The sequence below is a fragment of the Penicillium vulpinum genome (assembly GCF_028829585.1).
Source record: "Penicillium vulpinum strain IBT 29486 chromosome Unknown utg000004l_segment0_segment0, whole genome shotgun sequence".
Taxonomy (NCBI): domain Eukaryota; kingdom Fungi; phylum Ascomycota; class Eurotiomycetes; order Eurotiales; family Aspergillaceae; genus Penicillium; species Penicillium vulpinum.
In genome coordinates, this window is record NW_026643244.1 from 1,015,505 (window position 1) to 1,039,404 (window position 23,900).

Here is a 23,900-nt window from a genome sequence, read left to right on the forward strand (position 1 = left end):
AGTCTCAAGATCAAGTCGCCCGGCATAACCGCCCATCTGACTCCTGCACCCATTTCTCGCTTCCCACAGCAGTGTGCGCATAGAAGTTACTCTTCGGATCATACTTATTTTTAATTGCCAGAAGGCGATTATAATTTGGTCCGTAGAAGGCTTCTTGCCAGTTTGGTTGTTGCGGATCAGCCTGGATAATGATGTTGAATGAGCAAATTGCTTAACCATACTGTGCCACTCGCTAACAAGGCAGTCATCGCCCTGAATACGTACCTCGTTCATATAGGAACCTGGATCAGATGTCAGGGATGTCAACATTGGCATCCACTTATCAGTCATCTCATTGGCAAGCTGTTTCATTTTCCCAAGGTTTGCGCGCTCCGGCCATGTTCTAGAATGGATATAGTCAATACATACTTTTCAAGATAAAGAGGATGACAATCGACGGAGGATAAACGCTTGAACTGAACTTACGTTGCCAGAATGATATCCATTACGGCCGTCCTCCACGATGGAAGTACAGCATTGTTCGTAGCCCCCGTCACGGCGGAGGACACATTCAATGAAATACTGACAAATCCGACGCCGTCCTGGGTGATGTTTCGCATCGCGGTAGTCAACGCCGAATTTGACTGCTCGACCACCGACAAGGGGATCAATTTGCCACCGAACTGGCCGTTTTCCACGAGCTGGGTGGGGTTGGGCTCAATCAAGGCATTGTAATGATCAAAGTACGATGGGAAATGTGTGAGGTTCATCGCATAGCTGATATTCAGCTGGTCCAGCTTATCAGTGAAAGGTGTGATCAGTTCCAGTGCGCTCTTCACAGTGGTGTTGGGGAGAGTTAGAGGCGTGAGCAAGAAGGAGGAGTCCGTGACACGAGCGATGGCCATGCCCCCCGCCGCCGTGAAGCTCGGAACCAGGGAGTGATAGTATTCCACAGCATCATAGAAGGGATCGAGGTTGGCGGGATCTGAGTCGAATTCGAGGACCACACCTGCGACGGGGAAATCGGGGAACACCTTCGCCGTCATGGACGTGACAACGCCATACGTTCCGCCACCGCCGCCACTTAGAGCCCAATACAGGTCGGCGTTCTCCGTTGGGGAGGCGCGCAGCTTTCGCCCTCTGCCATCGACAACCTCCCACTCCAATGTTTGATCCGCAGCCAGACCATACCGCGAACTGAGGGCCGAGTGGCCGCCGCCCTGCGTGTACCCTCCAGCCGGACCAACGGTGGCACATTCACCGCCGACCATCACTAGGTTGTGTTTGTGCAATGCAGCGTAGACTTCCTCGCCCTGGACACCGGCTCCAATGGTGACTGCCGGGCCGGTGTAATGCGGGGAGGAGTAGTTATAATTGATCTTAATATCCTTGAGGTAATGAGTCCAAATGGAGAGACCTCCTGCGCCGGTCGATTTTCCCATGTAACTAGCGAATTGTTAGATTTTCTGCATCATCTTCAACGTCTTGCTTTTCTAGTGGAAACCTACTCATGGCCGGTATTACGGATCACAAGTCGAAGATTATTGTCATCTGCATAGGCCATCGTCCGGGCAATATCTGCTGAGGAAGAAACATTGACGGCATACGACACCATATTTCCAAGCCGGCAGGGACTCGACGAAGCAGTGAATGGGTCGCAAGTCGCGTTAGCTATGTCAGCAGCCATGATGGAGGAAGAGGAGCCATCACTGTCAATTGATAAGTTAGATCAACTAGAGTGGGGTAAATAACCTCCAGGTGGAGGGGGTATGCAAATACACTTACTGCAAGGCTGGCTGCACCCACTGGTCTTGAATATATTGACATTCAGTGGCATTATAGCTGGGAGCATGACAAGGGGAGGCAAGTGGGACTGTCTTGACCAGTCGCCCGCCCACTGTGGAATTGAATCGAGACCATTCCTTCACCGATGGCCAGCATGAATCAGTGGGCATGCATCGACATTGTGAAGGAGATGTAGGATTTGGCTTAGCCGAAGTGGCGCCGACCAGAAGGGCTACAAGTGTCAATTTTCCTATCATCATCATGACTTTCCCACTTGTTGGAAGAGACGATCGATCGCTTGTGTCTCCATGGGATTGAACATGTCGCAGGTGAATATATAGTTTGTAGATTGGACGTGGTAAAAGACATTGTCCGGGTCCACATCATGGTACATCCAAAAGAAGTATACTAGAAGGAGCTGTGATGAATTGAATGAATTGTAAACATTAGGAGATCCAGAAATAGTGCCTTTTCTTTGCCTTAAAAGGAAGTGGATGCCACCGGAGTAAGCGACATATGTGCAAGGCAAAAACGGGATAGTGTAGTTTTGTGTGAAGTCGTTGTCGAGTGGCTGAGGACAATTTCCAGTTTTCATTTGCTTGCTCTAGCTCTTTTCTCCTCTTTAAACCTTTGATAAAATGACGATACTTTGGAAAATAGTTCACGTTATTCAAGATCAAGATGGAGTAGGTCGTATGCATCAAAACACAGAAAAGGTACACACAAATGCCCCTCTCATATATATACAATGAGTCTAAGCAATAGTTTTACACATTTATGCTAGTATTTTTGCTGAAGCTCTGCTAGCACTACATACACCAGACTTACTTCTCATGTACCGTATCCTAACATATTTCACAAAAACATCCAATTAGCTAGCCAGGTGTTTTTAACATTGCAGTCTAGAGCTACGGAGATTGATCGGCACTATGTGGCAACATCTTTCCATAACAGTCTAGCCCTCGGATAAATTGTATCTAAAACTCTGTGCATACGTGGATACCACCGTCCACTAGTACATTTGTCCCAGTGACAAAGTTTGCCAATGAATTCGCCAAAAAGGACAGCAAAGTTCGAAATTTCCTACAGCCTCTGCGAGAAGGTATAGAGGCCAAAGCCTATATTTCCGATGTTGCCTAGTTTATGCCTAAATTATGCCCATTTTTAGACTGCTTTTGATACTAACCCCAGCCGCTATATATCTCTGCAGAGGATATTACGGACGAGGAGAGAGTTTTGATTTACGGGGAGGCTAGTTGCCGGCCCCGGGGCTAAGTTGCGGGTCGGGTTCTCCAACCTATCCTCGGCGCTCGGGGTTTGGCACAGACTAGCCGCTCTTGGCATATAAGACATGCTCTACTACTCCGTATACGAACTAGTAATTAGATACGAAAGGATTCTAACTGTCTTGCTCGAAACTCCGGCTGTATCATTGGCTAGATGTAATGTATGCAAGTCTCATACTATGTATCCTCGCCATAAGCCTGTATATTTAGCTTCCGGAATGAATAGCAAGCGAGTACCAACATGACTGCCCATTCTACGCTATCCTAACGGGAATTTTGGAAAATGGCGAGGTCATAGAACTGTGGAGACTATTCTTTCGGGTAAAAGTTGCCAGGTATAGATATATAATTGAGAATTGATCGTCTTTTTCGTATATGTCCGAGTGATTACCGAACTTATGCCGTTTAGTGATCTCAGCACACTGTATTCGGGAAAACTAAATGACATAAAAATACTTTCCCTAGTCACGTAGAGCAAGGGGGCTGTTGGCTAGTAAGATCATAGATTATGTATGTTGTAGGACTGTGTGACTGTTATATTCGTTCTGTGGTCCCATTTCTGCAAGGATTTACACCACGATGCTACTAGTAAGTGGCGGTAAATTTTACTTCAAAGTATCGATGGGGTGGAAGAATTTGATAGAAACGTCTCTCACTTAATAGTTATTGGCTTTTCTCCTGGTATAAATAGAAGACTAGTAAAATTCAATGGTCATTGTCAAATGGATGATGATTTTCGCCCTCGTGTTCAAGACAATCCATATCGCCCTCATGATAATATGACTAAATTTATGAAGTGAGCCAAGTAAAGTATAATGTGAAAGGAAACCTTGGCTCAAGTCAAGAGTCCTAATCCACCTATAACGGCTATTCTATGCCATTGAGCCACGGATACTCATTATATGCAATTGTAAGCCATCCAGGATAGGGCAAATATCCCTTAACTAGCCCGACAACTTCCTCGTGTGCCACAAATCACCATTTCTGCATATACAGTTGTTCATAAGCAGTTGTCCTTGAGGAAATCGTGTTTTCCATTCTAATCAGGGAATGACATATGTAAGAGTGCATTTGTTGGATTGCTTTTAGACATATTTGACTAACGTCCACGGGTGATCCTCTAATAACACAGTAATACAGACATCCTACATATTACTCTCTATAGAAAGAGAGAAGTGGTCTACGATGGCAATGCCTCAGAAGTGATTTGAAGCGAAATCAGCCACATAGCTCATATATCTCTGCAATCATTTTATCAATTTTATTGACCCCAAATTTTGGATATCATAGTTTTAGTGGGATTTTCGGCGACCTGCACTTCTCTAGATATATATCAAATACGGATCTTGCCATTGACAGTAAATAGTGTCTTTTAACCTTCAGAAGGACTGTTGTCGTCATTTGCCCATTTTGAGATAGTAAAATCGCCACCAGACCAACTCAAGCTATATTTTTTCTCACACGAAGCGACGTGAATCTGCAGGCAATACGGCCACTATCTCCAGCTGATTACTGTTAGAGCCTTTTTTTTTTCGGAGTCTTCCTAAATGACAGTACACAAAGATCTACGGTGGTATCCAGGATGCGCTATCCTAGACAGCGTTATCAAGGAAAGAAATTAGCCAGAGTAATATCAAGTGTTGTCTATAGAAAAGCCAGCAGCTGGGGTCAGGCTTCATAATGTTCAGTTCTCCATCTATTGTACAACGAAATTACATTTTGGACTCTATTCAAGGATCTGCGCGAAATAGGCTAAGTAGAGCCAAAACCTCAACGTTGGCGCATTCCATTGCCTGTCTAACAATATATCTGTACAAATTAGTACTCAGAGCATCTCATAGAGGTGCTACTCTGAATACGACACTGAAAGAGCTCAGAGGGTGGTCTCATATCTCATTCCTCTCTTAACATGCAAGAGTAGTGCGTGGTTCAATACCCTCATGCATCTTATAAAAGTGCAAGGACTAGTGCCATACTAGGGCTAACAAGGATATCACAGTTACTGTTGATTGATGACGACGCTAAAAAGAAATGTAGCTCCACCCGGGGCTGCCGCAACTCTCTATATCTGATCTCCTAGTCTAACATTCTACAACAATATTCAATCTCAGAAAGGTTCACCGCACATTTGCTCCACGATGATTTTTTAGCCATGGTGTTGATAACTTCGGCCTATCATTTGAGAACCAAGTTGCCATGGATAAAAAAGAATAGGAAGAGAAACAAGTCGAATTGAATATCGAGAGACATGGTGAACTATTTGACATTATGGACGGGGATAGGAAGGTGGCAGTGATGTGCGAAAGTATAGAGCACAATGAGGTTTTGTCTATCATAAACTCTCTGTCAATGTTTTTTATACACACGGCTATTTCTGTATTGCTGATCTAATATTGAAACAGGCTGCTGCTGTTGCGGTGATTTATCCGATTGGATATATAAGTGAATCTGCATTCAAGCGGGCAACAATTTGTCAAGGGGTATTGGAATCATGAGTCTGTTTGTTTAACTAGTTCGTCTGGATCCCCTTGTAGCGACTCCCTCGAAACACATTGTGAACATATTGAGGTGGTGTGAGCCTCAATAGCCAACCTTGGAAGAGCACAGGCGATTTTAATTATCATGTAAGATATAGGGGCGCCCAAAGAGTGCAACAGCCGACAATGGAGGTACGAACCCCTCCAAGGAGGCCCTTGCCACGAAAATGAGTTTAATAAACAGAATAAACTCAAGGTGGCTTATGTGGCAAGCCAAAATTGTCGATCACTTATTTGTGACTTCCTTGACAACAATTCTGATGCATATTGTAGAATATCATGAGACAGAACTAACCGATCTGTGCAGTACGCATAAAGTTTGGTAGATACAACACCATACTGTGATTCGGACCGAACAGCCTAGGAATATCACTATAGGTGCGTAAGAGGCTTCAGGCTCCTTGTAAAATTCGACCTGGTATCAAAGAAAACAAAATTGAATTATATAAGTATGTTGTATTCAAAAGATGATAACTATCAAGTATGTACAGGAAGATAGGAGAACGGGTTGGGAAAGGCACTACGGAGTAGATATAGTCAATTCACAGAGACTTGCAGACCCCTAAAAATATAAATATAAATCTAAATATAAAAAATATGGTATCGAATATTATCTTAAAATATCAATTGGTTGCCTGTCAACATACAAAGTTATTAGTGTATATAGCGTGTAGTTACGATGTCAATATACGATGTCGATGTAGAGTGAACCGTCCAACCTGCCACCGCCTCTGATTGGCCCAAATCCAACCTCAAACTGCGACAAGAGAACTCTCCTCCGATTTCAATCAACACCACAACAACACACACAAAGCCTAACTTCACTATTCAATCATTCGTGCACTGCACAGCGAATCTGAAAAAGGGAACGAAATCCGCACATCTACGCCAACACACAAGACCGATCGACCACCTCTCCTCTTCTTACTCCGCACGCCGCGCACACATATCATCTCCCCCGGGTCCAATACTTTTACGAGCGGCACGTCACACTACCAAAAGAGAGGAATCTGATTAGTCTCTTCCTGCTGCATCCCACAGACCAGCGCCGTAAGCATGCCGGGCGACGAGTACTCCATCGGCGGCGGCAAGCTCAAGCTGAAGGGGAGTAAAGTCAGCGGAAGTCGGATAGAGAAAAAGAAAAAGAAGAGCACAAAGAAAAAGGAGGGAGAAGTGACACATTCAAAGCCAGAGTCAACGCCGGATATACAGCGACTAGAAAGTGAAAAGGATGATGGTGTGAGATCTGAGGAAGACAGAGAGAGGGAGAGAGATGCGCCTGGGAAAACTGAGGCCGAAAGGAGGGCCGAGGAGATTCGACGGAAACGGGTATGTGCTGTTTTCTCTTTTCATTTTTTTTTTTCTTTGTCGTCTAGATGGGCTCAGGCTCTTTCTACTTCGGCTTTGTTGTACAGACTAAGACTAACCGTTCGGGACAGTTGCATGAGCGGCTTCAGCGCGAAGGTGTCAAAACTCATAAGGAACGCGTGGAGGAGCTGAATAAGTACCTCAGTCGACTGAGTGAACATCATGATATGTATGTCTTACTCTTTTATTTTTACCTTTTGATCTCTGAGCATTGGACTCTATAAGCTGACTTGTTATATAGGCCGAAGATCGGACCAGGCTAAGTGGGTTCTACGGTGTTTCATATACGTTCCATTGCGATCATACAATCTTAGTCCAGGCATACCATGTCTGTATTTATACTTAATGCGTTCTGTCCAACGTAATGGCTGTCAAAAATCCGCCGTGTTTCACAGATCCGTAAGCTACCTGCGGTACTCAGTATATGTCATGTGAGAGGAAAGAGGCTCAAGATTTCAGAATATGTATAGTTCGTAGCTAAAATGATCCCATAAGAGCTCTGTTTAGCAGTCCCGAGAAATGAAAGAGGCATGCCCCAGATGCGAGATAGCAGCAGTAGCAGCAATAGTAGATAAGTGGTCAAAATATCAAAAGATCAAAGAGAAGATAGATATCAGCACTAAGCACAACGCCATGTAAATGAAGCCCATAAAGACTGGAAACCAAACAAGTCAAACCAAACAAGCCGTAGCCAAAAACCGTATCCGATCTAGATATAGATCACGAATAACCAAAAGAAAGATGAAACCCCATCCGGGGGAATCCAAGAAGAGTTAAAAAAAAGAGTAAGACGAAACACCGCGCTAAATCCAAGATCACCGCAGAGGCACGCAAGAAAGAGAAAGAACCAGATCGAATCGAATCGACCGCCAAGAAGGTACCCTGTAGGGGTAGCACCTGATCGGCCGAGGTAGGCAGATAAGATAGGGGGAAGGAGGCGAGATGGCCCGGGCCTTCATCGACTAGACTGATCACGGTCATGGGTCATCCTTGGCCACCCCCCTTTGTTCAGCCGAGATAAAAGCGAAGAAACAGCGCCTATTTCTCATCCTGATTTGTAGTCCTCTGACTCATACGCCCTTGACAACAACGGTTCGCTCGCTGTTCAGCTTATCGGCATTTCGGGCGTGCGATTCTTTCTTGCAGTCCTCCAGTCCAGTGCAGGAGTGGGCTTCCAGCATGCGGTGCTTGGAGCAGAAGTGGCCGGTGCAGAAGCTGCAGTCACCGACGATTCGCTGAGCAGCTTCCTTGCACTCCTTGAAGTTGCAACGGGGCTTGCGGGGAGGCATTGTGGTATGGTTATACTGAGGGGGTCGGTTTGGGGAGAGAGGGGTATAGAGGTACTTCTGTGGAAGAGAGGAGAAGTAGGGAGTAGAAGTAGTGATGGCGAGACGCCGAGTTTGAGATAAGCGCCTCACGTGCGGAGGCGAGCGGGGAAAGGACACAGAGTAGAGTAAAGTAGTAAAGGGGGAGGGAGGGAAAGAGGGCCAGCAATGCCAGCCTATATATAGTGTAATCGGAAGACACGGGAGAAAGCCAAAGAAACAGACTTCTAAGGGCTGACTCAGTGAGGCGACAGTGACGGAATCACAGGTGGAGTTCCCAAAGTTATGCTGGGGCTAGGCGATTTGGGACTTTTTAAGTGGTATAAGTGGAGTTTAGTTTAATGAAATAATTGGAATTAATTGCATTTTATATTGGAGGTTTTGGAGTAGATTATTTACATTTGACTGGTTAGACAATAGGACCCCTATACTTATAACTATACGGAGTATATACATAAGACTTTTTTTTTTCCCTTTCTTTTTCTTCTGACTTTTAATCTGCATACCCACGCGGTACACGCGGACGTATCACCCAGGCGCCTGGTCTCGGGCCCAATGATCGGAATGTTGAATTGCCCGTGCATTCAAGGGCGCCTTCACGTGATGATTCAGGAGTCAGGTGTACGAAAATACTAGTCTCTCAGCTAACTCTTAACAACTCACTACTAACTAGCAATCTGCTAACTACAAAGGGGTTGAATTAGACCTTCCAAGGTCGGAAGAGCACTCCAAAACCAAATATCGGTCTACGATTTTGCCGCGCCACCAGAGTGGCAAGGTGTTCGCCCGGACTTCATTCATAGCGGTACTCCAGGCAACGTTGATTTACTCTACTCCGTACTATCCTACAGAATACGGAGTACATAGCGTCCAATAAAACCACTCAATCCAATGCAAAAGGGAAGGGAAAAAGCCACCTGTAAGTGGACGAAAGGAGCTATGACCTCTACAGCGAGTGAACTGTCTGCGATACCCGACAAGTATGCAGACAAATGTGGACGAGTCACCTAAGCCAAGCCCAGCTAGGCACGACGGATGATCCGCGTGGAGCTATTGCACCGGTAACAGCATCCTATGCAGGACTGCGTACATAACCTTGGAAGTAGCCCTGTGGGATGCCTTTCGTATACTCCGTTCATTTCCCGGGTTAGGCCTTAAGTGAGGGTCGATCCCGCTACCCAATTTCACCGTCTCTCTCTTTCTCTCTCCACATCTCCCCACCATTGCCATATGTAGTAGTACTATCTGCCCACGGATCCCCTCACACACGCTAAACGGTACAAATCAGAATCCTGGACACCCTCTATACGGGCTACGTGTTCGTGATCAATTTTAAATATCAACTAGCGTGGATTGGTTTCATGATATGTCTACCGGTAAGGGTTGACGAAGAGAGACAAAAAACAAAAAAAGGAGAAAAGAAAATGTGCATATGAAAAAAAAAACGCCGACGCAGACCGATGGTGCGCCCAAACCCCCCCCCCTTGCCCTGCCCAAAAGCGAAAACGAACAAAAAAAAAATTAAAAATTGAAAAAATTGAAAAGGGTAAGGAATGAAATCTCATCATCTCATACTCCAAGCTCGTTTGCCTTGCCGGCATCTGGGTCAAGGTAGTCCTCCCGTTCCGCTGCCTCATACTCGCCAATCAGATCCATCACCACCGCCCGGGCCTCGTCAAATTCACCGAGTCCATCAGCAAATGGCGCTTCCTTCTTATATGAATCCAAGAAGGCATTGCGCTTACGGAGCATGTCATAGTGCTTCACAATGCGCTTGAAGAGTGTCGCCACAGAGGTATGGTTGGCCAGCATCAGCCCGCTTACGCGGTGTCCGGTTTCCTCAATATACGGGGATCTCTTCGTGAGAGCCACTTGGATGCTGGCAGGGCCCCAGGGGATGAAAGAAGCGAGGCGGCGCTCTCGTATACGCAGTAGTGACTTGTGCACGTCGGTCGGGTCGGCTTCGCCCTGGATAATGTTGAGGATGCTGATGTAGCAGCTGGACTTGCTGGGGTTGACGGAGACCATGCGGTTCTTGGGCTGTAGGAGGCGACGCATAACATCTAACACGGTTGTCTTTCGCACTGTCCGGGCTTGCTCGATGTTGGCGCCCGTGAAGGGTGTGTATGATGTGAGAAGGAAGTGGCTGCGTGGAGTGGGGATGAGCGAGGCAATGATGCCGGCAAGATCGTTGTGCATGTATCCAGGGTATCGTAGGGTGGTTGTAGATGCAGACATAACCGTTGACACGAGCTGGTTGGTTTGGTGGAACGAGGGTTCTTGAACGTGGAGTCGATCAGCGACAATTCGTGATAGAGCGCCATTGTCTAGGACGACCACGGAGTCGGCATCTTGGGTCAATCGGCGCATGGCAAGCAAGCTGTTGTAAGGATTAACGACGACATCGGACTGAGTGTCTGGGAAGACGGAGTAGGTTTGAATAAGTTTCTTCGGGAATCGATCGTTCATGCGTTCGAGGATGAAACTTCCCAATCCAGAGCCTGTTCCTCCTGCGATCGAATGTAGAAGCATAAATCCTTCTAGTGAATCACTTCCGTCCGCTTCGCGGTCGATCATATCGAAAATCTCCTCCTGCACGCCCTCGCCTGCAGCATATCCGGTACCCCAATTGTTTCCAGCTCCGATACCTTGTTGTCCAACGAAGAAGTTCTCGGGATTGTAAATATTCTTGTAGGGGCCAGTTTGAATGGTATTAAGGACCTAGAAGCAAGTTCTGCGTTAATCACCGTGTGTCGATATGATATATCGGTGAAGCATAGCATACCCTGGGTTCTAAGTCAAGAAGAATCGCTCGAGGGATGTATCTGGTGTCGTCACTCTGCCCACGTCTGTTAGCCAGTGTTCTTGCTATGCCACCAAATAATATGCTCTCCAATCTTCCTGTACGCACCTGGTAAAAGAAGACATCCTTGCGATCACCAGCCGCCCCGTCAGTTGCATGCTCCTCCAGGTTTCCATCTGCGCTGATTCCGTGCTCCTGGCACAGCTGCTGCCAAAACTGGCTGCCGACTAGGTAGAGCCAATGTTAGCGACATAAACTATATTTTCTCGCGCTCCGTTCAAATGTATAATAAGATCAAGGGTTTCGTAGAAAGGGTCGCGGAGGTGAGCCCACATACCGTTGTTGCCGCACTGGCCGGCTTGGATTGTGATGATTTCTCTGCAATTGCCACCAAGATTAGCATCGGTGTTCAAGCTGGATAGAGAGCTATCAATTGTAATTGAATCGAAAGAATGTACAAACCTTGGCATCTTTCCTTCGCAGAAGCTGTCGATTGTTGCTGCTCGTTAACGCGTACCGCGTTCACGCGGGGAACTTTTTGGCCGATATTGATGCCTCAGGCATAAGATCTTGCTACCTTACGAGTTGGACAGCAACAACATTGTAATATGGCCTGTAAAATACATTGCGAAAGCTAATTAATCTAATGTCCAAATGCTTTTTGATGCGCCCAGATATGCAGAAATTTTGTTATATCCCTTTTCCCCAAGTAGTATAATTGGCGAACCGTCGCCCCGGACCACAATATCGCTCAGAATCCAGCCTTCAAGGCTGTGACGAGGGTTCCAGCACCGGCAACTACTCCGTCAACAATTCGCACACGTTGGCCTTCGGACTGCCCATACTCCTGAACACAGCCCTCCCGTACCGCCTCCTCCATGCCAGCCATACCAGCACAGCCCAGGCATACAACCTTAACACGAGATTCCGAGTTCCGAAGCAGGTTGCGGGTAGCCTCAATGATCCTCCGTCGCACTTCTTCTGGTTCAGTGGTGTGCAGTTCAACTGCTGTCAGACCGGTGGTTTCGACGCCCGCAAAGTGGCCGGAGCTTCCGTCCTCAGTATCGTAGCCCAGCGCTCTCTGAACGCCATTGGTAAGCTCCTCCTTCCATGCGGCACCAGTGGTCACAACGCCGAAGCTGCCCTTCTCTTGGTACTTGTGTAGCTTCTCTGCTGGTTTGATCGGATCCTTCAATGCGAAACCACTAACCAAAGAGAGCGAGGCGGTGATGGATGCTTCAAAGATTCCAGTGACGTATTTGTTTCTCGACGAGCCCGCTTCTTCGAGTGCCGCGATGTCCTCCCTGAGTCTGCCAACGAAAGGATGCGCGGAGTAGCACGCTACAAGGAAAGCATCATAATGGCCAATAAGCTCCCGCACAGGCCAGCAATTCAATGCCGACTTGCATGATTCTTCCCCGTTGTTGATGCTGGCAATTGGCTCGATCTTGACTCCTTCGACCTCGACGGGGGAATCTAGAGCAGTGAAGTACTCGAAGTGCACATCTTGGTATTTCATGCTGGCCAGAATGGGCGTCAGAGCTTCGGTCATGTGGGTTGAGGTATTGGGGTTGATGATCAAGATGCTGTAATCCCGCTCGCCTTTCCTCGGATCCAGCTGGATAATTTCGTTGGCGTCATATCGCGGCTCAAGGTTGGACGTCATTTTCCAGATAACTAGGTGACTTGAATGGATTGACAAGGGAAACAATTCTTCTCTCTGGAAGAAATGAATCCCCGCGGAAGCTGCGATGAGCTCCGTTATCCGTTATCGGGATCCGCCGCAACCCCGCCATCCATCTCCTAGGAGCTTGCCCGAACCACTTCTTTATTAGGTCTATGGGCTATACATTGAACAGGTTTTGAGGTAAGGGGTTGTGTATCTTAATCCCGTGCATGTGCGAAATTCTTGGAACTGATTCGTTATCAATCTTGAAAACTTGGAATCGATCATGGCTTACAAATTAATTGTATCATCACTGGAGGGCTGCAGGGTATAATATAAGAGAACCCCTCCCCAAGCAAGCCCCGCCATCCTCGCACGTCATACCACCTCCAACACACCTCACATACTAACAAATTCCAATTCCCATCATGCCTCTGATCGCACAGAACCCATTGCCGAGAGTTATTCTCGGATTGATGACCTTCGGCCCAAACGCGTCGAAGGGTGCTCGAATTACCTCGCTGGACGAGTTCAACAAATGTCTTGATTATTTCCAGCAGCAAGGGTTCAATGAAGTTGATACCGCCCGTGTGTATATCGGCGGAGAACAGGAAGCATTCACAGCCAAGGCAAACTGGAAGTCGCGTGGACTGACTTTGGCCACGAAATGGTTCCCGAGCCAGCCCGGCTTCCACAAGCCGGATGTCATCCGTGAGAAATTAGAGCTTTCTTTGAAGGAATTGGAGACCGACACAGTCGATATCTTCTATCTGCATGCAGCAGATCGCGCTACTCCGTTCGCCGAGACTCTCGAGGCTGTTAACCAGCTGCACAAGGAGGGAAAGTTCGTACAGCTCGGTTTGAGCAACTTTACATCATTTGAAGTGGCCGAGATCTGTATCCTTTGTGCTGAGAGGGGATGGGTCCGTCCTACCATTTACCAGGCCATGTATAATGCCATTAGTAGGTGTTCCCTTTCTCTTTTGCGATAACTGAAGTCATGGCCAATGAGCTAACACAGTTGATAGCACGCAACATCGAGACCGAGCTTATTCCCGCATGCCAACGTTACGGTCTCGATATTGTCATCTACAACCCGCTGGCCGGTGGTATTTTCTCCGGAAAATACAAGACAAAGGACATCCCCGCAGAAGGCAGATACAGTGATGAGAGCGCTAGCGGACTCAATTACCGCAACCGTTATTTCAGAGATAGCACATTCGAAGCTCTGAACATCATTGAGCCTGTCGTAGAGAAACACGGTCTCACATTGCTGGAGACGGCTCTGCGCTGGGTCCACCATCACTCTGCTCTGAGAATGAATAATGGTGGTCGTGATGGAGTCTTGGTGGGAGTCAGCAGCCTTTCGCAGCTTGAAACTAACCTTGCCGATCTCCAGAAGGGCCCACTTCCGGAAGAGGTCGTGCAGGCCTTAGACCAGGCTTGGCTGGTTGCCAAGGCCGATTCTCCCGTCTACTGGCACCTGGATCTGAAGTATACTTATGATACCCAGAAGGCGGTGTTTGGGTCTAAGGTGTAAGGTAACGGGAAATATTAAGGAGTGTCCATAGGGTCATCGTACATGAATAGTAGCTAGTGAAAAGCAATGTAAATTTGAGGAATTTCGAAGCTATCTAATACGGACCAACCTTCGATCATGTTTTGAAGAAAGCTGAAGATCAAACATTTGACAATCGAGTTCAGATGCTCTTGTTCGTCACTATGTAAATATTAATACCATACATTGCAGGTTTGTATACTCCGTACCGATGATGTTAAACCATGTCGTCTGATCTAATTTCAGGTTTCTGGGGCCAAATCCTTCGAATACGAGTTCGGGCAATGGCCCGAATGACATACATAGTCGCGCAAGCTAACCCCAATCTGGCAAAGCGTGCGTCCGTGGAGATCACGTGTTGGAGTCACAGGGGTCCCGCTTTTGACAAGTGGATGTGACGACACCTGAAGGCGTTCAATTTATTACGCCTCATTTGATTTCTGATCTTCAAGCGGAGGATTTCAATTTAATAAATTCTGCGCTTTGATTCACATCGCAAAACCGTTGCTTATCGGGTCGAACCTACCATTCGAGCTACAACTATCTCCGATCGGTGACGAGTTGCATGTATCCTGTGAACGGTTGCAGCCTATATTGAACACGTGGGAATAGGCTTCATGGATAACGATTTTTTTTTCAAGAGAATAAACTCCAGCCACGTTTTCTGCGTCACCTGGATGAGTGACATTTTGACACACTACGCCTCCGCTCCTTATCCCTATCTTTCGGCGCAGTAAATCGGACAAGTACACCCCTGACGGGCGGTATTCATGTCGAGGTAGTTAAGCCAACAAGCACCATCCCCCATCATCGACGTTGTGGCTTCAGATAGCTTTGAGCTGTTAGAGCCGCGGGCCTCAACCCCGGACGCGGTCAGCGATTTCGACTCTGACAACGATATGTCTGTCAATCGTCCCCCATTACACCGACCAACAGGCGGCTGCTCGCAACAACCCCTCCTAAAAGATGACCACCATCACCCATCCCGCTCGAGCTTCGGCACTCACGATGCAGAAGCCCGCCCCATGCTGCACGAATCCAGACGCCCAACAATCCGGAGTAAAAGTCCGGAACACGACGCTACCCAAGCAACCCGCAAAAAATACATGGTTGCATCTGGATTCCTCGTGCTCAGCTTGATTAGCTTCGTGGTCCAAACCGAAACTGCCTCATACATTCAAAATGAGTTGCACTGGAAGAAACCGTATTGCATGCTGTAAGTCCCGAACACGAATATACCAGCGACATACCCATACGACGCCCATTTCCCAGAATGTAACCGCTTACCATTTTCTTTCCCTGTGTAGCTATATCACGCACGGGTCGTGGTCCTTGCTCTGGCTGGTCCAGCTAGGTATCCTTCGATTACAGAAACGGAAGCTCACCTGGGATGCTTTCTGGCGGCGTCACGTCTCTCTTCTTCGCAGCACGGCCCAGATGGTAGAATCCCAGGAAATTCACCTGAGCACTCGCGCATCCAATCGATCGCCAGTCCCTTATATGCTGAAAACCACGGCCTTTGTGACTACTGCTCTCACGGTCGCCGGAGGATCATGGTACGTGGCAGTCAACATGACCACCGCCAGCGACCTCACAGCAATCTATAACTGTTCGGCCTTCTTCGCGTATGCCTTTTCGATTCCGCTCCTGAAGGAGAAACTACGGTTCGACAAGGTATTTTCCGTGGCTGTGGCTACCATCGGCGTTATGGTTGTTGCCTATGGGGATCGGCCTGATAAGAAGGCCTCAAAAGGAGATGCCCACAATGCAGAGAACAGATTGCTCGGAAACATTGTCATCGGCGTTGGAAGTATCCTCTATGGACTTTACGAGGTGCTCTATAAACGCTTTGCCTGTCCTCCAGAAGGCACCAGCCCTGGCCGGGGTACGATCTTTGCCAACACTGTTGGCAGTCTCATTGGGACTTTTACCCTGTTGGTACTATGGATCCCATTGCCATTATTACACTGGCTCGGATGGGAGACATTTGAATGGCCGACTGGCGAAGCAGCATGGATGCTGATCATCTCCGTAGCAGCGAATGCGAGTAAGTACCAGACCAGCGTTGCATTTCAACACCGACCACAGAAGCTAACACCAAGATAGCGTTCTCGGGCTCTTTCCTCGTTCTCATCTCCCTCACATCGCCCGTTCTATCATCAGTCGCTGCTCTCCTTACGATCTTCCTCGTGGCTCTGGTGGACTGGTTCCGAACCGGAGACCCGCTTTCTATGGCCTCTATTATTGGAGGCATTTTGATTATGGTTGCGTTTTTCATGTTGAGCTTCAGCACATATAGAGAGATGAGTGAGGAGCGGAAGAAGCATCTAGAGCATGACGAGCTCGAGTCTGACGGTGATCCATAGACGGTGTTTTTTTTTTCGGGATTGTTTTACATAGAGCATTTGAATTAGTGTCCAGCGTTACTGACGTATCAAACTTGTGAAGTTTTTTTTTTATTATACTATATTCAGTATGGATACATATAGAGTAGTAAGATAGCTTTGCGCACTATGAAGAAAACTAAAGCCTCGTATTCAAAGATAATATAAGAATCTATAGATGTGACCAGAGTACATTTGGGGAAACTTCGGATTAAATAGTTGGAGTTGCCTCAGATGTATGTGTCCCATGGATGCAAGTGGTTCGGCTTATTCTACGTGGCCATATCTCAACCAAAATCTGCCTCAAACCCTTCTAGGTTGACACTCTTATTTTTAGTCGGGTATGCCCAAGACTTTGTAGGCAGATGGATTTCCCGTAGATTTCGGCATCCCGCATAGATCCGGACTTTGGAGATTAATACTCTCACATATACTACTTGGAATGTACTTCGTACACTGTATACGTTAATTTCCTTTTGGCTTGGCATTATGGTTAGCGAATCAGATCCACTGCGCAAATTAATCTTCAATGATCATTTCGGTCCATCGGTATAATTTATATACTATCTAGTAATATCTACTAGTTTAGCGTCTAGTGTAAAGAAAAAGAACGGTGAGAAACAAGCGCGAACTACTCGACGGACCAACTTTTAAAGACGTGATACAGATGCATATGCAGGCCATTTCAACATTCAAATCCAGGATCTGCCAAATTTCATGACGATCAACCCTCCACGACTCAATTGCCTAAAGTATCCGTGAAAGCCGCCATTGTCATTGGGTTAAACAAAGAACCCGGTCCACCAAACGCTAGGGGGAGTAATAATGTTTCACAGTTCGTTTGTCTATCATCTTTTACCCCCTGTCAAATGGCGCTAAGATATGTCGCCACTATTTATATCCGATCTGACTCCGCAGCCAAGACAAGCAATGGATAATGCGAAGTTCGGTTTCAAGTTTGACAATCTCCCGGCATCCACATCTAAGAAATACCACTTTAATAGTCATGCTAATAATCATGCCATAGGGATTTCTCATTCATACCCAGGGTCAATAAGGCCTTCTCGGTAATCACCCTTCAAGGTCCCCGAGATGAAATATAATCCCCTTGACTTGCAGTGTTTCCCCCCCAGCGTGGCGCAACACTATCGCTCCGGACCCACCGACTCAAGCGAGATTTGGATGGTCATTTAGGCCGAGTGATTGGCAGTGGCCAATACCCGCTTTTTTCTCCGGACGTGCATCTTCTTATTGATTGGTGCCTTGAGGACCCCAGGATTGAAGGTGGCCTTGTGTCTTTTTTTTTACTACCTTTTTCTTATGTACCAGTGTGGATGCAAGTCACCACTTTTTTATGGGCTACTTCAAAGTAGTTTGTATAGTATATTATAGTAAGTCATAACATTACTATTTACTTAGAAGTAGTATATACAATTAAAAATATGTCAAATATTCAACATTCTTCAAAAGTCCCTTTTTTCCGTTCTTTTGACAGATGTCACCTAATATGGCATCTCCTCCGAGATGTCATGTGTAATGAGAAATACTGTATTGTATTATATTTTAATACATGAGTTCCTTCAGGGGAAAAGGGATTACTATTTCCTAAGAGAGGAATAGGTAGTTAACTCCCTAATATAAGCCCTAGTTAATCTCATTCCCCCAATACCCTTTGATTGGTTTGCCCGGATGGCAACGGGTGATACCGTGTATGGTAATTTCAGAGGATCCCTTCCAAGTTTCCCCTCCTGGATTTGTTGTTCTCTTTTGGCTCTCTCTCTCTCTTCAACCTCTCTACGACCAGCTTTTTCATCCTCCCCCCTCTTTGGCCTCCGTCGTGGCCGTCCGTTCATTTTCCATACTTTTGGATACTAGTCCGATTTCATCTCACTCGTTTCTTTCTGCCTGGCGCGGAACATTCAATGACCTTCGCCCGTGCTTAATCTTGACCTCCAGATTCCTAGGCTTTCTCGCTGTAGGGAAGTCGGTCTGGAGGTCTTTGCCCTGGGATCTTTTGGACTAGGCTCATATCCCCCCTCCGCTAAATTTCTTTTTCTACGTCCTTTTTTGTTTTTTTTTTCAACCATGGCTTCGATTTCACTTCCTCCACAGTCCCAGGCGGGCTTCCCGCCACATTTCGATACCTCGAATCTGTCCGCCAGCAGCGGTCGTCGCCAACACCTGCACGCACCGTTGCCTAACCCCCCATTTGTCTTTCCAGCACGGGACCCTGACTCCCCCAACACCCAATCAGAGACCCCTGAGCGTCGGGAACGGGCCGCCTTGCCCGCGTTCTCTTTCAATCCAGGATCAGAACAGCAGTCCTCACACCTCACAGCACCGTCCTTGTCAAATCCTCGCCCTGGCGGACACCGTCGGCGACCAAGTGAGTTCGTTGCAACAGACTTTTTGGCAACACCGGAAACATTGGGAGGTCATCAGCGGGCGGCTTCCATGGCGGATCAACCTATCCCCCTTCCAGGACCTGGTGTTGGCCGGGTTCCTGGACGACGGAACCATGCCCATCGCCGTTCGGCTGCGATCTCTAATGTCGACTTGAATGCTATCACCAAGGCGCTTGGCCCTAATTCTGCAGGAAGTGCGCCTTGTACACCCGCCGACCCTAACCACAAATCTGCATCTGATATTCCTTCGCGACCATTGTCTCAATCGGCTGTTAGCCTCGGTCGCCCCACGCCCCCTGCGTCTCCTCGGTTCCCTCCCGTCCCTCCTGTGCCTCCCATTCCGGCTGCCATTCAAGCAGAAATGGGCTTGAACAATCAGATCTCGAATGCCGAACGACCAATACCCACTGTGTCGCACGGTACCTCGGATAGTACGACCACAATTAAAGCCAAGCCACAGGTGGAGGAACCTACTTTCTCGGATCTTGTAACGCCAAGACCTAACTTCAGCCCAAAACCTCGACCAAAAACTGCCGATGCCTCTTTGGCGATGGATTTCATGCAGATGGATGACGACTCGGGATCCTCTATCAAACGTTCGCACTCAGCCGCTGGACATTCACGCTCTCGAAAGAGCAAATCAACACCGCATCTTGATTCCACTCTCTCGCCCGATGATATTCAGTCATCAGACAAATACCGGCCTTCGTTTTCCGACGATGGTTCCGAGACATCTGGCGATGAAGCGACAGAGAACTCGTCTGACAACAAATCCCCTAACAAGTCGAAAAAGAAGAAGCAGAAGCGTGTTCGCTCTTGGGCCGGTCACATTCTAACTCGAAGCAAGAGCAAGAGTAAGAGCAAGCGTCATGCGAAGGCTGACACACAGGAGGAACCACCTGTACCTCGCGCCCCTGCACATCGTCCCCCTGCTCTTACTCGGACCAACTCGGGAACCGGATCGGTCTTGGATGTTGATTTTGATAATGACGATGTCGTTGTCATCCGGACTCCCACCAACCCGACGATGCCTCCTTCTGCCCTTGAGCCTCTTCAAAATAATCGCCAAACTGACGGTGGTTGTTCTTTGGCTGCACAGTCTCTAGAGTCCTCGTGGAAACCGAGGAGTTTCTATGAACAGGATATTGGCTCGCACGACAACGTATTAAGTAGCCCTATTATCGACCTCGATGCTGCGCTTGGTCCTTTCAACACTCCCGATATGCGACCGGCAGCCCAGGGTGCCCCCAACAAGAACTTTTCGGTTGCAACACAGCGGATGTACAGCGGCGGAAGACGGGGTGAATTTGTTGGCCCAGAGATGCGATACCATCGACGTACAGAAAGTGCTCCAGCAATGCAACCATTCGACCGCTCTGCTCTCGGCGCATTCCGTCTGGGTCCCACATCGGCAGTCGAAACGCCCGATGTGTTTGACGAGGAGGAAGAGGATGCTTTCTTGGCTGCTTCCCAATCACCCAAGGGCGAGCGCCCTGCAGTAAATGCCCAACCAGTCGACAACGCAGTTTTCTCGTCATCGGAGGATGATTCGAAATCTATTCAGAGCAACGATACCGTTAGTACCAGTGATACTCTGACTCGTCCCCCCACCGGGAGCATCTCCTCTCAGAATGCTGGCTTAGGTATTCGACAAGGTGATAAACATCAGAACCAGGAACAGTCGAGGGAGATTAGTGTCTCTGAGCAGGTGCACACTGCCAGTAATCCTTTCACCAGCAAGCCGCGAACCCCCGTGGAAATTCTGAAGACAGAAGAACCTGCGCATAAAGTTAATGGACCTCCCAGTCCTGAGATTTCTCCTCGATTCTTAGCTATCGACAAGCGACCTCTTACATCACCCATTGAGCTGCTTCCCAGTGTTCCACCATTTGCGTTACCCCCAGGGGTTTCGCCATCTGAATCGTCATTCCCGTCTCCGGATGCTCCACAATCAATTGCGGCATCATCGATGACCGATCGGAACCTTTCTAGCCACTCGTACCATCATCTTCCTTCGGCAGAATATCCTTATGCATCGGTTGAAGATGTTCCATCTTTGACCAGTAGTGCATCGACCATGACCAACACTTTGAATCGTTTCTCGGCGGCTTCTTTCTTTCCCCGCGGACGTCTTTCTACCGACCGCGCAGCATCTTTTTCAGCTGCTGGTACTCGACGCACCAGCCAGGCTAATACCTCCAAACGCTCTAGTCTAGCCAGCCTTTCCAAGCTAGTCGGCGGTCCCCATTCTGAGCGGAGCAAGCTCAACCAGGAGGAGAAAGCCCCTAGCAACGCATCCGACAGAACAAAGAAGAAGGGCCGCCGTCTCAGCCGAATGATGCAGTTCTGGAAACCCAAAGACAAAGAAAAGGCATCCAATGAGGCGGTACCAGCAAACGAACGGCCGCAGTCCTAGTCGCGCGGTGCGCGTTTTGATAATTTTTACTTCGATTTACGGCGCAACCTTGGCATAGCGACATCCTGGCAATTATTTTTGAAACATCCCATTACTCCCCCTGCTTTTCTTTCCCACTTTCGACAGCGTGGGCATCTTCACCCAATTTGTAAATATTGTGTTCCGTTCAGCTTTCCTGTGGATTCTTTTTATTTTTCTTCATCTTCATCGGCGGTTCTATTTCTGCGTCTTTCACCAAGACGCTCATTACGAATTTCTTTACTCTCAAGACGTTCCTGTCTTGGGTATGATCTATCCTTTTTCTTGTCAATCCTTATGTTCCGGTGTGAGTGATGCACGGATTTATTGACTTTCTCTACGATCATTGCTCCTCTTCTACGAGGCCCCTTTTCTTACCACTTTTGTGTGTTTTGATCTTGCTAAAGGCTCTTGGCCTGGAATATCATTCTTCCCCACTGGGTCATCCTTTGGGTCCCCTTTTTTCTCTCCAATATCTGGGACATGGCTGTCTGTGTATCTATTGTGTGGCTTTGATGTCTGCACTGCTCAGGTGGTATGGCATTTCGTTAATTTGTCTCTGTCTGATTACACAAATAGCGGATAATGAAACCACTCTCCAATCCATATGAGTCCAAGTAAGATTTGTAGTGATTTGTCAGTTTATGATTTTAGGCTCGATTTATCTTATAAGAATGAATATCCGTAGGCCAAGGCTTATATATGTTTGCCCATCTCTGAGTATTATGGTATAGCACTATACAGGCTTTAGACATTTGAAGTTCATCATCCCAGGGTCAAAGTTATAATTGAAAAAAAAAAAAAACTACCACATTCTTGGCCTCGCAAACTCCCACTCTCAGTTCAACTGTGCGCGGTGAATATTCCACGGAATCAAATGTCAGTAAATGGAAGCCTGAGCTTAGTAGTATGTTCTTGAGCTACTCGCCTCGGAGGTATGCGAACTTGAAACCGCTGCTTTCTGGGCATAATTATCTGCATAGGGACAGATTTAACAGCAAGTATGGGTGCTGCCTATGAGTACAAAATAATACTACAATATCATGATCTGAGGGTGGAATAGATTTGGAGACTAATCTATTCGAAGAAATAGAATGGATATCCAAGGACAACAACATATATACTGGATAATGCCTGGTACTCGAAACCTTTCCCTTTCCGTATTAGTGCTCACCTCTTGCCGCTTTTTGATCATTGAGTAAATTGAGCACGTCCCTGAGTGTTCTGACTTGATCACGGGCATTACATAATCAACTGATCTACTCACTGAGCATCACCTGATCATCATCTGAGCACTCTGATTTGATCACTGAGTGCTAGGCTTCAAAGCCTAACCCCCGGCCTATCGTGGGCCCCTATTGGGCCCCTATCAAAGCCCACGGTTGTATAAAATATAGGTCTTAGCGTTTATAACGGTGCTAAGTCATTGAAATAAATAACTGTTTTTTATAACTATTCTGGTTTATTCGTCGAATATTGCTATATTATCACGATAATAAGTTGCAAATTTTATATAATTACTCTGAATTTGAACCTAATAGGCTTTATGTTATATTGATTACCAGTAAAAATTGATATTAATTATAATATAGTAGTGTTCTATTAATTTAAGTATTTATTGACTGTGGACTATTAGAAATATATATTTGTGGTAGAGGGGAGTGTATATATATTCGCGGTGGCTATAAATATAGGGGATTGGTACATGGACACCCCTCTCAGTAATGGGACACCTGTCGGCGCAGATACACCAGGATACCGGAGGATTTATTAATCCTAAGTATGCAGTAATATTTCTTATGTAATCAGGACAGTATAAATTGCCAGGAAGTCAATACAGCAATAGGGAGAGTTGAATACCATTGATTGGACCCATACATTTCCACCATACGGAGTAGTTGACAGTTATGAGCCCGGTTCGCACTGAATAAGACTACTATATCGGCATATAGTACCTAGCAACTTGCTAGAAACTGTCTTATAAACCTCCACGAAGCCACTCCGCAGAAAGTCATCCCTTGTTTCACATCAAAACAACACAGCATCCAGCAATGGAAACAGCATCGATTCTCTCCGCCATGAAGGGCGATAAACTGAAGGATGCACCGCAATGGCTCACCTGGTTTGCGAAGGTGCAGCTATACGCAATGCAAAAAAATGTCTGGGATCACTGCAACCCGGATACCCCGTCAACTGAACGACCTGATACTCTAAAGGAACCGGTACAACCAGAATATCCTGAAGAGGGCACCGAAACAGATCGAAGGAAATGGAGAGACCAAGCAGACGTGTATAAAATGAGCTATACTCGATGGGAGAAGCAAGCAAAGGGACTGAGTGATATAAATGAATATATCCTCACCTATCTTG

General features: G+C 47.0%; 7 protein-coding genes across 7 annotated transcripts; 3 read left to right on the forward strand and 4 right to left on the reverse strand.

The window, feature by feature from the left end:
• Positions 1-10: 10 nt before the first annotated feature.
• On the reverse strand, positions 11-2,066 carry N7479_008940 (FAD-dependent oxidoreductase; the record flags this gene model as incomplete). The annotated part of the gene is made up of 5 exons (XM_057256633.1): positions 11-181; positions 265-382; positions 466-1,425; positions 1,488-1,688; positions 1,765-2,066. Coding segments are annotated over 5 exons (1,752 nt in total), but the record flags the coding sequence as incomplete, so codon positions are not given.
• Positions 2,067-6,643: 4,577 nt separating this feature from the next.
• N7479_008941 (DUF1754 domain-containing protein) lies at positions 6,644-7,218 on the forward strand (the record flags this gene model as incomplete). The annotated part of the gene is made up of 3 exons (XM_057256634.1): positions 6,644-6,916; positions 7,027-7,124; positions 7,197-7,218. 3 exons carry the CDS (start codon positions 6,644-6,646, stop codon positions 7,216-7,218), a joined length of 393 nt encoding a protein of 130 aa, XP_057104092.1.
• Positions 7,219-8,025: 807 nt separating this feature from the next.
• Positions 8,026-8,244, reverse strand: N7479_008942 (Nuclear protein; the record flags this gene model as incomplete). The annotated part of the gene is made up of 1 exon (XM_057256635.1): positions 8,026-8,244. The coding sequence occupies one exon, from the start codon at positions 8,242-8,244 to the stop codon at positions 8,026-8,028; it is 219 nt and encodes a 72-aa protein (XP_057104093.1).
• A 1,605-nt stretch (positions 8,245-9,849) lies between these two features.
• On the reverse strand, positions 9,850-11,553 carry N7479_008943 (gamma-tubulin mipA; the record flags this gene model as incomplete). The annotated part of the gene is made up of 5 exons (XM_057256636.1): positions 9,850-11,001; positions 11,066-11,119; positions 11,192-11,310; positions 11,421-11,497; positions 11,546-11,553. The coding sequence occupies 5 exons, from the start codon at positions 11,551-11,553 to the stop codon at positions 9,850-9,852; spliced, it is 1,410 nt and encodes a 469-aa protein (XP_057104094.1).
• Positions 11,554-11,834: 281 nt separating this feature from the next.
• Positions 11,835-12,749, reverse strand: N7479_008944 (aspartate/glutamate racemase family protein; the record flags this gene model as incomplete). Its single annotated transcript, XM_057256637.1, has 1 exon — positions 11,835-12,749. The coding sequence occupies one exon, from the start codon at positions 12,747-12,749 to the stop codon at positions 11,835-11,837; it is 915 nt and encodes a 304-aa protein (XP_057104095.1).
• Positions 12,750-13,177: 428 nt separating this feature from the next.
• N7479_008945 (Drug/metabolite transporter) lies at positions 13,178-16,673 on the forward strand (the record flags this gene model as incomplete). Its single annotated transcript, XM_057256638.1, has 5 exons — positions 13,178-13,712; positions 13,778-14,283; positions 15,090-15,523; positions 15,615-16,354; positions 16,414-16,673. The coding sequence occupies 5 exons, from the start codon at positions 13,178-13,180 to the stop codon at positions 16,671-16,673; spliced, it is 2,475 nt and encodes an 824-aa protein (XP_057104096.1).
• Positions 16,674-18,776: 2,103 nt separating this feature from the next.
• Positions 18,777-21,512, forward strand: N7479_008946 (putative cell wall proline rich protein; the record flags this gene model as incomplete). Its single annotated transcript, XM_057256639.1, has 1 exon — positions 18,777-21,512. The coding sequence occupies one exon, from the start codon at positions 18,777-18,779 to the stop codon at positions 21,510-21,512; it is 2,736 nt and encodes a 911-aa protein (XP_057104097.1).
• Positions 21,513-23,900: the final 2,388 nt, after the last annotated feature.